The following is a 14,332-nucleotide window of genomic DNA, read 5'->3' as shown; positions in this document are numbered from 1 at the left end:
GTTGAGGTGGTAGTTTATTTTTGTGCCTGTTTGACTATATGCTTGGTTTTTAACTGATGTTCTGTTTTCCTTGGAGTTGTTGTTCAGGGTTTTCGATTATAAAGTTATGGCACATGTTGCTGATAAAATAAAATTGATAGATGGATCAAGGGAAGCTCTTAAGCTTTCTATAAGGATCACTGATCTTTGGTTCATTGGGATTCCCGGAAAGACTGAACAAGCCGAAATGGTGGTTGTTGATTCTGATGTATGTTTTTTGCGGTTTTTTGGGATTATAAATTATGTTATTATATTATTGGTCATTCAATGAAGTATTTATATGCTTTCTATATTGTAGGGAGATGAAATCCATGTTGTTTGCAAGTAGGATCAGCTGAAGTCTCGCAAGACTGATTTGAAAGAGAATTTGACTTATGTGATGCATAATTTTAAAGTTATCAAGAATGATGGGAAATTCAGAGTTTGTGATCATGAATATAAATTATGTTTTACTGGAGTTACTGTTGTTAGGCAATGTGATATGGAGCAGTTACCTTTTAGGAAATTCAGATTTGTTGCTTTTTCCAGTGTCATTGCTGGTGATTTTAAAATTAGACTCTTGGTTGGTAAGATTGTTGTTTACAATTTATGGATTGATTTTGATTGACTTTCTTATGGCTTTTCAAATAAGATACATTTACCTTGTGGTTGTTTTAGATGTTATTAGTGTGGTTGATGAAGTGGTATTCCGACATGTGTCATCCAAAAATACGAGGGTTGTTTTGAATTTAAAGGATTTGAGGTTATCTTTGACAATTTAATTTGAGTGTGTGTGATTGTTGTTTGTAACTGATGATGATTAGCTGCTGATATACTGATACATTAATTGTTGTTTCCTTCTGATAGTGGCCAGGTACTATCTTGTACACTCTGGGAAAATTATTGCTTACAGTTTTTGTCTTATTTGAATGATATTGAAGATGAAAGGCCGATCGTTATTCTCTTGACTCATGCTAGGATTAAGGAAGCACAGGGCCAGTGTAATGTTAGATTTCTCAATTTCCATGCTTTCTAGATTATATTTTTTTTGGGTCTAATATGTAGGATCATATCCGGCATCGGTCAGTAATTCTTTCAAGGCGTCCAAACTCATGATCAATGACCTCGTGCTGGAAATTCAAGAATTTAGAGAAAGGTATTTTGGCAATGTGGTGCTTATGTGATTGTAATTTCAAATTGTTAAATATATAAGTAATGTTTGCTGGGTTTTTGCATTTGTTGTATTGTTATAGTCTTTTAGATTTAGGGATCGAGGTTAGATCAATTTTTGCGCCTATTGGACAAGGGAGTTCACAGGTTTCAGGCTCATCTCAATTATCATCAAAAGATGTGTTTCTGTCAAAGACTGAAGTAAAAAATATCTCTGAGATTAATGCCAGTTCAGAGGTGATGTTCTTATTCATTTGTAGCTTTTCTTTGTAGAAAATCTAATGTCAGTTTCTTCAAACAGGAGTTTGTTTGTGTTACTGTCGCCAAGATTACAACCATAGTGATGAACAACTATTCATGGTGCTATCCGGCTTGTGGTCAATGTTATAAAAAAGTTGACATGCAAAGTGTGTCGTTCACATGTCCGTGTGGCAAAGAGAACAATCAACATGTACTGAGGTGATTGATTCACTGTTTAATTAGTATGAGGTTCATCAACTACTTTTTCTTATGCTGGTATCTATATTAGCAGGTATCGGGTTGAGGTGATGGTTAGTCACAAGGGTGAACAAACCAAATTTTTGATCTGGGATTGTGAATGTGCACAGTTAATTGGTCAGTCAGCGGATGAAGTCAACATGCTCAAAATAGAAGTATGTTATTGTATTGTCATGCAATGTTTTTTAATTTACACTGAGCATTTGTTACCTTGCTATCGATTTTCATTCTTCTTTTTCTGCGCAAGGATGGGGATGTTGATTTAAATGCCTCTCCTCAAGCACTAGATAGGCTATTGGGTTGTTTCCTTGCATTCAAAGTGAAGGTGCAACCAAGGTTCAGGAATTCTGTTGTTCTTAAATATTCAGATGAACCAGAGTTGATCAATGTTATGCTAGATATGATTCCCGATAGTGAGGTTGTGTTTTGTCAAATCTATTTTAGTTATTGTGAGTGTATGCACATATTCCATTTGTTTTTTAACCGTCGATTCATATATCATCTAGCCATGTTGCAAGATCAAGAATTCAATACTTGAGTCGACCGATCCTACAGTGCTTGAATCTGTGAGCTAACATTGTCTTTCTCTGTTTTTCTTGGTGTATGTTGCAATGATGGCAATAAAATTTAGCTGAATCATCAATCAATATTTGATGCAGCAATCTCTGTCTATTACAGCTGATCATGATCGATCAATGCTTGGCTCAAGTGAGCCTACAGAGTTTGAATCTGTAAGTTGGGGTTATCGTTGTGTGTTTTTGCTGGTGTATTTTTGGATGATGTCAACAAAATTTAGCTTACTGGTCAATTAATATTTTATGCAGCAATCTGTGTCTGTTACCGGGGATCATGACCCTCTTCTCAGGATTCCATTGACACCAACTAAGCGCGTATCTTCTGATGAGTTGGATAATGAGTGAAAAAACATTGAGATTTCACCTGCTGAAGTTTCCTCGAACAAATTAGCCAAGCATTCTCAACCTGAATGAATTATGTTGTCGAAATGTTGCCTTGGATGTTTTTTTATGACCGTATGGTCAAATTGTAATATTTACCCCGTCGCAGTTTTTGTGGTTTTTGAACTCTTTGCATGGAGGACGTTGCTGGAACATTAATTTTCGTTAAATTGATTTTGTAGTTATACACAAAACTGGTTTTCCCCTCTTTCATTAAATGAAACAGTAGTTTTTTGGGACTTTGCATTACTCTATTTGTTAACCCTGTGACAGAATTCCAATCTGTGCATTGTTGTTGTCAAAATCTTAATGTATGTAATCAATTCAAGTTAGCTGATGAATGTTAACGAGTTAAGATAACTAATAAAGACAGATTGAATGCAAGGATTATTTCGGTTCAATACAAGAATGCTGATAAATGTTACCATGTCCAGATAACTCATGAATTAAGGTTTTTTTGGAGGGAATTGCACATGAACTAAAATATAAGCTGACATTTACTAATTAAAAACTTAGTTTTTTGACTACTCAAATATTAATGGTAAGTCATTAGAATTAGTAAAATAGGAAATTGCTATTGCACAACTAATTTGGAAATTTAGTATAATCAGTACAAAGTGAGGACAGATTCAAGGCAAGGATTATTTCGATTCTATTAGAGATGAGAATTGCAAATATGAAACATTGATCAATCAAAGAGAGATTGGACAGTGTTCAATATCAAAGTTTTCTCTACCCTGCATCTTTAGTTGTAGTTTTGTGTTGTAATTTCAATTTAATGCTAAATTTCCTTTTTTATCTTTCTCTACCCTGCATCTTTAGTTGTAGTTTTGTGTTGTGATTTCAATTTGATGCTCAATTTTTTTTTATTATAATGATAACTGTCAAAATGTCTAATCACATTTAATCTAGCAAACATAGATTTGATATTTGGCATCTCCTGCTTTATGTCAATTAAGATTTGTTTATTAAAATTTACGCATGAATCTTTAGCTGTAATTTTGGATGCCAAAATAAATCTGCTCATTAATTATGAAATCCATTATATAAAAATGTCAAATCACATTTAATCCCCCAAACCGGCATTTTATATTTGGCATCTCTTGGTTGATGTCAATTAACATTTGTTTATTAATTTACAAAATATTCCATGCTTTGTTGTAAATTGCGTTCTAAATTCTTGACCTCTAAAAATGCAGATCAATCACATAGTCGATTCTATATACAGAACTTACTCCTCTATATATAATATATCTTTACAGTTGAGTCTGATCATTCCTCCATGACTGATTTTCGAAACTACTTAAATTCAACTTGCATGTTTAATTTTGTTTTTATTACACAATTGAACATTTGGAATTACTTTGATGTATAATTTGGTCTCTGTGTATTTCAAATCTTTGTTGTGGTGAATTGATATACCAAACAGCTTCATTGATATCAACTACAAACATGCAAAAGAATGCACATGCAAATGCATGTACCTTAGGTAAAGCCAGAATGTATAGAAAAGGTATCCTGCAAAAAAAAAAGGCTCAGCCTGACAGATCACATGAGACAAGTATAGATTCCACTCTGAAAGATATACAATGTCATGGTGAGAAATTATAAATAAGATGTTTTCTTTTATAAATACATTAATCTGTTCAACTTGACTTAATTTGTCTCTATTTTTAAGTCATGACAGCTGATTTATTAGAAGATATGAATTTTGAATCTCCACAAGGTATGATGATAGAAAATCCTTACTCACTTTTTTGCCCAAATTTTAATTATATCTATGATATCTAACGTAAATTGTCACAGCATCTGATTCTAATTCTTTCTTTGACGATGAAAATTGTGAATCCAATACTAATGAAGCTGCAATCGATACTAAAGGTAATAGTTATACCTTTGATATAACGTTAAGGATATCAACTGATATCCTTTAAATTAAATTCCACTATCTCATTAGACAATTTCAGGCTATTCTGACTTGGGTGATCAGGCCATGCAATGTACACATTGCAATGCAAAAATGTGGTATGATGAAAGAATTTCAAAAGATAGAAATAAAACAAGTCCAAAATTCACCTTATGTTGTGGAGATGGGAAAGTTGAGCTTCCGTTATTACAAAGTCCACCGAAATATCTTGAACGACTTCTGTTTGATGGTAAAGCAAGTGATAGTAAAAATTATCAGTGTAACATACAGACATACAACATGATGTTTGCCTTTACGTATGCTGGTATTAAGCTAGACAAATCAATTAATGAAAGTAGAGGACCTCCTACAATTAGAATTCAGGGTCAACCATGCCATCGAATAGACAGCTTATTACCAATGCCTGGAAAGCAACCAAAATTTTCACAATTGTATATCTTTGATACGCAGAATGAAGTTGAAAATAGAATTAATACAATGAGGTAGTACTTCTTTTGTTTCTTTTATTATCAAATATGAAGTATTCTAATTCCGAAAGCATGTTTTGTCACACCAATGGATATGTTTTTATATTGTTTTTTGCAGTCAACATGTTGGAATTCAACCAGAGATTGTTTCAACTTTAAGTCAAATGCTGGATGAGTACAATGTCCATGCAAAAAGTTTTAGAATGGCCAGGGACAGATTGACAGATACTCAAGTCGATAATGTAAAATTGAGATTGATAGCTACACGTGAGAAAGATGGTCGTACATACAATCTCCCAAATGTTTCTGAAGTTGCTGCTCTAATTGTTGGTGATTTTGATCCAGACTCAAGAAGGGATATTATTTTTGAAACCCAAAATGGAGAATTACAAAGAATCCATGAATTACACTCTAGCTATCTAGGACTCCAATACCCTTTACTCTTCCCTTATGGTGAAGATGGATATAGACCTGATATACTTCACCGTTGTACACCTAGCAGCAGAAAAAGAAAGAGAAATCGTCTAACGATGAGAGAGTGGTTTGCTTATAGACTACAGTCCAGATCAAATGAAGCACAAACTTTGTTGCATTTTAGAAAACTATTCCAACAATTCATTGTTGAAGCATACACGATAATTGAGTCTGAAAGACTTAGCTACATTAGGAACATTAAAAAAAAACTTAGAGTTGACAAGTATTGTAGTTTACAAACATCATTAGATGCTGGAAGCAGTAAAGGCTCTTCTAAAGAAAAAAGAGTGATTTTGCCGTCAACCTTTGTTGGCAGTCCACGCTATATGGACCAACTTTATTTTGACGGTATGGCAATATGCAGCCATGTGGGTTTTCCAAATCTTTTTATTACTTTAACCTGTAATCCAAATTGGCATGAAATCCGTAGAGTGCTTGCACCTTTGAATCTAAAACCAACAGATAGACCGGATCTTATCTCACGTGTTTTCAGATTGAAGTATGAGTAGATGCTTTTTGACTTAACAAAAAAACACTTGCTTGGAAAAGTAGTCGCATGTGAGTTTGCCATTAATATGCTTTTTAAAGTTACACATTTTTTTTATTGTTTTTCATTTTTCCTTGATATAATACAACTATACAGAATTTCTATATTACTGTTCCACTATTAATACAATCAACTAACAATTACAGATATGCACACAATTGAATTTCAAAAAAGAGGACTTCCTCATGTGCATTTATTGCTATTCTTACATCCAGATAATAAATATCCATCTTCAGATGACATTGACCACATAATATCAACAGAAATTCCTTCACATGAAAATGACCCTGAACTCTATACATTAGTCCAAAATCATATGGTACATGGACCATGTGGAATTCTCCAACCTAAGTCTCCATGTATGAAAGAAGGCAAGTGTAGCCGTTTTTCCCAAAAATGTTTCACCCTCAAACTGTTTTAGATCCAAATGGCTATCCAATCTATCGTAGAAGAAATGATGGCCGTACCATTTCAAAGAATGGAGTTATTATTGATAATAGATATATAGTACCTTACAATGCAAAATTGCTGAGGAAATACCAAGCACATATAAATGTTGAATGGTGTAATCAAAATACTTCCATTAAATATCTATTTAAATATATAAACAAAGGTTATGACAGAGTCACTGCTGTTGTTATTCATGATGCTAATGGTACACTTGAGAATGCTATCAGTCAAAATGATGAGATTAAAGAATATGTGGACTGCAGGTAATATTAATTCAACATGTATACTTAAGTTACTCATTGTTTCTTTAATTAATTCTTTTAATTATGATTTTTTTTGTCAGATATATTTCTCCATGTGAAGCTACTTGGAGAATTTTTGGTTTTCCAATACATGCTAGAAAGCCTGCTGTGGAGAGATTACATTTTCATCTACCAGGACAACACAATGTTTTTTATGAAGATGATGATGATATAGATGATATCCTGTCAAAGCCAAGTATTTCAGATTCAAAATTCTTAGCCTGGATGAATAGCAACAAATGTTTTTCAGATGGTAGAAATCTGACTTATTCACAATTTGTTTCCAAATTTGTCTACAACCAAAAGGCTAGATCATGGAACCTTAGAAAGAAAGACAATACAATTGGTAGGTTAATATGGGTTCCACCAACCACTGGTGAATTGTTTTATCTAAGAATGATGCTTACTGCATGCAAAGGAGCTACTTCATTTGAAGATATTAGAACAGTTGAAAATGTTTTATACCCTACATATAGAGAAGCATGCTTTGCAATGGGTTTTTTGCAAGATGACAGAGAATTTGTGGAAGCAATCAAAGAAGTTAAGGACTAGGGTACATCTAATTATTTGAGGAAATTATTTGTGTTAATACTATTATCAGGTGTCATTACTAAACCTGAAGAACTTTGGAGTCAGACATGAAATTGGTTAGCTGAAGACATTGCATATCATTATAAAAAAACAACTCTGAACACAGGTTAGTTTCAATCAGTTTGTAACTTTCTATATTGAATAACATCACAAATATGCATTGTTTAACTATCTCCTTTATCATTTGTTAGAATTACACATTGATGATGAGCAACTTAAAAATTTAACATTACTGGAAATTGAAAAACTTCTGCATCCAAACCAAAGATCACTCAGAGACTATCCTACAATGTCATATCCTGAGGGTGGAAATCCTGCATCGTGTCTAGAGAATAGCTTGATATTGTCTGAACTTAATTACAACAATGATGAGGCTAGATCAAAATTCAAAAATATTTTTCTATCGATGACAGGTAATCTACCAATTCATATATTATAAATTGCATTTAACAAAGTTAAATTCCATCTGTATTTTCTAATTTTACATCCGCTAATTCTTCATTTCTATCAAATCTCAACTTATTTTTTATTCTAGACGAACAAAAACAAATTTATCACAAAATTATGGAAGCTATCAACAACAATGAAGGTGGCATGTTTTTTCTATATGGATATGGAGGTACAGGAAAAACATACATATGGAGAACATTAGCAAGTTCACTGAGGGCAAAAAATCAAATTGTGATTATGGTTGCTTCTAGTGGCATAGCTTCTTTGTTATTGCCAGGAGGCAGGACTGCTCATTCCAAATTTAAGATACCTGTGCCAATTTTTGAAGACTCAACATGCAATATACTTCAAGGAAGTCAGCTAGCAGAATTGTTAAATCAGACAAATCTGATAATTTGGATGAAGCACCCATGGCACACAAATTTTGCTTTAAAGCACTTGATCAAACTTTTAGAGACATTATTAAAGCAAAAAAAATCCCAATAAAATTTTTGGAGGCAAAGTTATTGTATTTGATGGAGATTTCCGACAAATTCTGCTAGTCATTTCAAGAGGAAGTCGTTCAGACATTATAAATGCAACAATCAATTCATCATATATGTGGCCTTCCTGTGAAGTCTTAACACTCACAAAAAACATGCGTTTACAAGGCAATGCCCAATTAATTGATGATCAAGAAACTACTAAATTTGCAAAGTGGATTCTAGATATTGGAGATGGAGTTATTGGGAATCAAAATGATGGATATGCTACTATTGAAATTCCTGAGTACCTACTGATTACTGAATATAATGACCCCATTGATGCTATAGTCAAATCAACATTTCCAGATTTATATCAACATCACAGTAATCATGAATTCTTCAAATCTAGAGCAATATTAGCTTCCACCAATGAAACAGTTGAAGAGGTCAATGATTATATACTTTCCTTGATTCCAGGTATTTATGCACATATGAAATTTACAAAAACTAAGGTCTACTCAGTATTTATTCTCTATTTAACTTTGTATGGTACCTCAAATAAATATAATAGGTGAACAAATGGAATACTTAAGCTATGATTATATAGAGAAGTCAAAGACCATTGACAGTTGGCATTTCCAATCAATCACAACTGAATTTCTCAATTTCACTAAACACATCTGGTTTGTCAAATCATCGTATCAAGCTAAAAATCGGTAGTCCTATAATGTTGCTAAGAAACTTAGACCAAACGCAAGGGCTCTGTAATGGTACTAGATTAATAGTTACTAGACTAGCTAAACATGTCATTGCAGCTGAAATCATTTCAGGAAAAAATGTTGGTGATAATGTTTACATTCCAAGAATGTCAATGTCACCTTCACAATCACCATGGCCTTTCAAGCTTTTAAGAAGACAGTTTCCAATCATGCTATCTTATGCAATGACGATTAACAAGTCTCAGGGCCAATCACTTTCTATGGTTGGGCTTTATTTGCCCAAACCAGTCTTTAGCCATGGGCAATTATACGTTGCATTATCGAGGGTCAATTCAAGGCAAGGATTAAAAGTTCTTATTCATGATAAAGACCAAAAAAATATGACTTCTACTACTAATGTAGTCTTCAAAGAGGTATTCAAAAATCTTACAAGGTAACTCTAAATTTTCAAACAAGAAATTGTACTATCTATTGGCAATAATTCCAAACTGTTATCTTACTTATATACATTCTAACATACAACCAAAGATGATATCATATATTACAATGTTAAATTTAACATTGTCAGGTATGCAATCTTAATCACCACATTAATATCTTCCATTTATAATTTCATTTACTTAACATTATATTATTTAGCAGTTTATCACAGCTTAACATTTGCTTTGACATTTACATGAACAAATTTTCTTTATTTCTCTGCGAAATATAGAAATTTTAATTGCTGAAGTTCAATGATGAAATATCTAGCGTTCATATGTTACTGCTTATATGATAATTATGCTTGAAACAATATTTTTAAAAAATCGTTCATGCCAATCGTCCAAATGTAGCACATCATGCTACATATACTGCATTCCTTCAAACCAACATCATTCTTATTTTACACAAAAAAAACCACATTTAAAAAATGCAGGTATGCAAGATGACATAATCACCTTTAAATAATTCGTTCATACCCCCTCTGCAATACATAAAAAACAAAATGTTAACAAGTAATTCTAGAAGTTGGCCCAATGCTCATATCTTGGCCCAAGATAAATTTAGATAGTTACTGCCCTACAATACCAACGGTCTTAGGCTTCAAATTCGAACAAAAACTCTTCATCTACTTCGTACTTCTTCAATTCACAGTTATTGATATCACATTTATTCACAACCGTGCGACATTGGAAAGAAGCAAATATTAAATACCACATTAAAGGCCTATCATCTACTTTCTTCTGCAAATCCTTTTTCATTCCTCTGTCCAAACTCTACTTTCACACCATACACAAAATGAGCACCACATCTTCAACCGCATCAACTGAGGTAAATCATTTCTACTCTTCTCTTCACGGCACCTACCTTTATGTTGCGTTTATTCTCATTTTCATGGGTTTTCTGCTATGTGTCTGATGTACGTGGTTTAGCGGTTTTGTGCAATGTCGTTGTTTTTTGTCGTGTCATTTTCCTTACTTTCTTTTTCAAGTTTGAAAACAAAACTGGACTTGAAGGTGTCCGGCCCTCCTTGGCCATTTCTTTTCTAATTTTTATGTGCATGGCTTGGTCGTTTCTTTTCTAACTTTTATGTGCATGGCTATCATTTTCATTTTTGTTTTCCACTTTCATTTTGTTCTATTGTTGCTATTGTTCTGTTTTTTCGTTTAATGTATTTGCCTTTGATTTGGTTTTCGTTTGTATGCACATTAGTCCTTTCCGCTGTTTTTCTTTTTTGGTGTTTTGTTTACAAACCTTTATATTGTGCATCCCTGTCATTTTATAATTTTCCTTTGGTTGACAAGTTTCTTTTGACATTTGGTTTTATATCCCTATGATTACAGATGAAAAATGGTATCATGCGACCACCACTGATCATGCAATTTATCGCTGCCTTCAACAATGACAAGGTCATCTTTTTTCTCAATTCTTCCATTGCTATTATTGTTACATATACATGCATTTATATTTCCCACTTTTTTTCAGAATACCATACAACTTCCAGCCTTCTATCATACTCAATGGGCACCAAACTATCCTGAGATTGTTCATCTCAGATACAATGGAGCCATTTATGAAGTACGAGTCAGACAACGCAGAGACAAAGTGTATTTAGCAGATGGACTCCAAAGCTTCCGGAAAGATTTGAAAATCTATGAGTCAACCAGCATCAACTTTTTTGCATGTGACCATCACTCTGTTTTTGACATACATTTCATACCACCACTGGAGCGGCAAACTTGCGGCAGGCAGAGGCATTCATCTAGGAAGCACATATGAACTCTTCAACTTACTCAGGAAATGCTGGATCATCCTAAACCCCTGGTAAGCTGACTTTCATATCTTAATCTCTTTAAACACATTTTTACCATTTTAACAATTTAACTTTTTCCAAATTACAGAAACTCCCCCATTGTACAGAAGTTCCTCTTAGAGCTTGCGGCAACCACATGACAGTCTTAAGGCGGCATGGCCCCCCACTGCAATGGAAAGTTCAAACGCTGAATCTTGCTATTGGTGGAAAAGGTGTTGTCCAACCATGGTATGATTTTCTTGAAGAAATGGATTTTGATGATGGAGATGAAATCTCTATTTATTATAGGTATTGTGAAAAAAATTTGGGATATCATAATCAGGAGGCAGGAAGATTGGGAAGATGATGACAGTGACTAGGCTGTCTTTATCATTTTGCTGTTAATATGTTGCTAGTGCAACAAACAATTTTTTTTATTTTGCTATGTTGCTGGTGCAACAAAAAATATTTTTATTTTGCTGTTAATTATCCATGAACAACTAGATTAATGCTTTAGTGTTAATTTCTATTTCCCTATTAAACAGCTTTATCACGTTGGTGTCCATGAACAACTAAAAAACGCTAACCAAACAACCCGTGCATGTGCACGGGTTGCAGACTAGTTCTTTAGATAAAAAGAATCTCAGATATACATTCCGTAAGTCAAGAAGATTGTTGTTGTAATCCTAGTCCATTTGTGGATAAATTAGTTAGTTTTCATTTGTTAGAAAGTTAGTTAATTGGTTAGTAGTTTGTTGCTGGAAAAAAAACAAAAAGTAATGTGTTGAGTTGTAATTTTCAATTTTATCTTTTCAACCTTTGACAATGATATATAAATACAATTGATCATTTAATAAGATAGTTGAATGAGTTTATACATTTCAAAAAGAAATACACTTGCATAATAGAAACTCTCTCTCCTACCCCATATATTTCTCTCTCTTCCTGCAAGTGTGTGTCAAGGAACTCATATGTTTTTGACACTAACAGTGGTATCTAGAGCAAGGAATGATCAAGAAGGGATCTTTAAGCACAACCATGGCTTCCAATGGCCCTTTTCCAGCGAATCTCTCATTTCTCACTGGCAAGAACTTCAGCAGGTGGCAAGTTTAGATGAAAGCCTTGTTTGGCTTCCAAGATTTAACTGATATTGTTGAGAATGGTGTAGAAGTTCCAAGAGACAATGCTCCTGATGCACAAAAGGTAGGATTCAAAGAATTAAAGAAGCAGGATTGCAAACCATTGGTGATTCTTCATCAGTGTGTTGATGATACCCACTTTGAGAAGATTGCAGGTGCAACTACTGCGAAAGAAGCCTGAGACACGTTGAACAAAGCCTATGCTGGTGCAGACAAAGTCAAGAAAGTGCGCTTACAAACCCTGAAGAGACAGTTTGAACTACTGCAGATGGAAGAGAATGAAGGTATTGGAGATTTCTTTGGTAGATTACAAGTTCTTACTAATTCAATGAAAGGTTATGGTGAGAAATTCACTGATCTAATACTGATTGAAAAAGTATTAAGATCATTGAATCCAAAATTCGACCACATTGTGGTTGCTATTGAGGAATCAAAGGATTTGGAATCCATGAGCATTGATGAATTACAAGGTTCCCTCGAAGCCCATGAGCAAAGATTGCAAGAAAGGAATAATTGTAATACAAAGCTTGTTGAAACAGCTCTTCAAGCTCAACAAAACCCGAAGAACTCTGGAAATGAATCATCCAGAGGAAAGAGAGGCAGATTCAAGAACTCAAGAGGAATAGGCAACCATGGATCAAGAGAGCACTCAGATCAGAAAAATAACGGCAACCAAAGTTCCAACAGAGGAGGACATATTGGAAATCGAGGGAGAGGAGGAAAAAAGACCTGGGACAAAAAGAATGTAGATTGTTACAACTGTGGAAAGAAGGGACATTATGCTGCTGATTGTTGGTACAAGGATAAAAATCCTGCTGATGAGGCTCAACTTGCAGAAGGAGCAGATTCAGTTTCTGAACCTGTCCTGTTGATGGTGACAAACAAGACAACGCCTCATGACAAGGGTCAATGGTACTTAGACATAGGATGCTCTACACACATGACTGGTCACAAAGACTGGTTTGTGTGTCTAGATGAAAGGATGAAAAGCAAAGTGAGATTTGCAGGTGACAGCACCATGCTTGCTGAAGGAATTGGAAATGTCTTGATTTAGAGGAAAGATGGTAGAGAAACTTGCGTAGAGGATGTACTTTATGTTCCAGGCATAAGCAGTAATCTTCTAAGTCTTGGTCAGTTACTTCAAAAAGGCTTTAAGATAACTATGGAGGACATGATGATGCTGGTATATGACAAAACCAAAAATCTAATCATAAAAACACCATTGACCAGAAATATAACTTTCAAAATTGGAATGCAAGCACTTGAGCACGAATGTCTTAGTGATGTGAGCAACAAAGAAGAATGGCTTTGGCACTATAGGCTTGGACACTTGAATTTCAGAGATCTTGCTCAAATGCATAAGTTGGCACGAGGAATTCCTCAACTACAACAACCTCAGGAGAAATGCAGAAATTGCTTGGAATGTAAGCAGACAAAGAAGCCCTTCAAGAAGTTTATCCCAGTAAAATTAACTCAGAAGCTTGAAATCATCTATTCAGATGTTTGTGGCCCTATACAAGTAGAGTCCCTTGGAGGAAACAAGTACTTTATAACCTTTATAGATGATTTCACTAGAAAGACCTGGATTTATATGATCAAAAGAAAGAGTGATGTGTTTAATATCTTTAAGAAGTACAAAGCTTATATTGAAAATCAAAGTTCTAGGAAGATTAAAGTGTTGAGAACTGATGGAGGTGGTGAATACACCTCAAAAGAATTCCTAGAATTTTGTGATGAAGCATGAATTGTACATGAGTTCACACCACCCTACACTCCACAACACAATGGGGCAGCAGAAAGGAAGAATAGAACAATTATGAACATGGTCAAGAGCATGCTCAAATGCAAGGATCTTCCACAAAACTTGTGGAGTGAAGTTGCTTCCACT

General features: G+C 34.2%; 1 protein-coding gene and 1 pseudogene across 1 annotated transcript; both read left to right on the top strand.

Annotated features, from left to right (window-relative positions):
* The first annotated feature begins 4,322 nt into the window (after positions 1–4,322).
* Positions 4,323–7,361, top strand: LOC114368139 (annotated as a pseudogene).
* A 5,351-nt stretch (positions 7,362–12,712) lies between these two features.
* Positions 12,713–13,498, top strand: LOC114368138. Its single transcript, XM_028325485.1, has one exon. The coding sequence runs from the start codon at positions 12,713–12,715 to the stop codon at positions 13,496–13,498; it is 786 nt and encodes a 261-aa protein (XP_028181286.1).
* Positions 13,499–14,332: the final 834 nt, after the last annotated feature.

This window comes from Glycine soja, chromosome 9 (genome assembly GCF_004193775.1).
Source record: "Glycine soja cultivar W05 chromosome 9, ASM419377v2, whole genome shotgun sequence".
Taxonomy (NCBI): domain Eukaryota; kingdom Viridiplantae; phylum Streptophyta; class Magnoliopsida; order Fabales; family Fabaceae; genus Glycine; species Glycine soja.
Note: the sequence above shows the minus strand (reverse complement) of the source record. Positions and strands in the feature narration are given on the sequence as shown.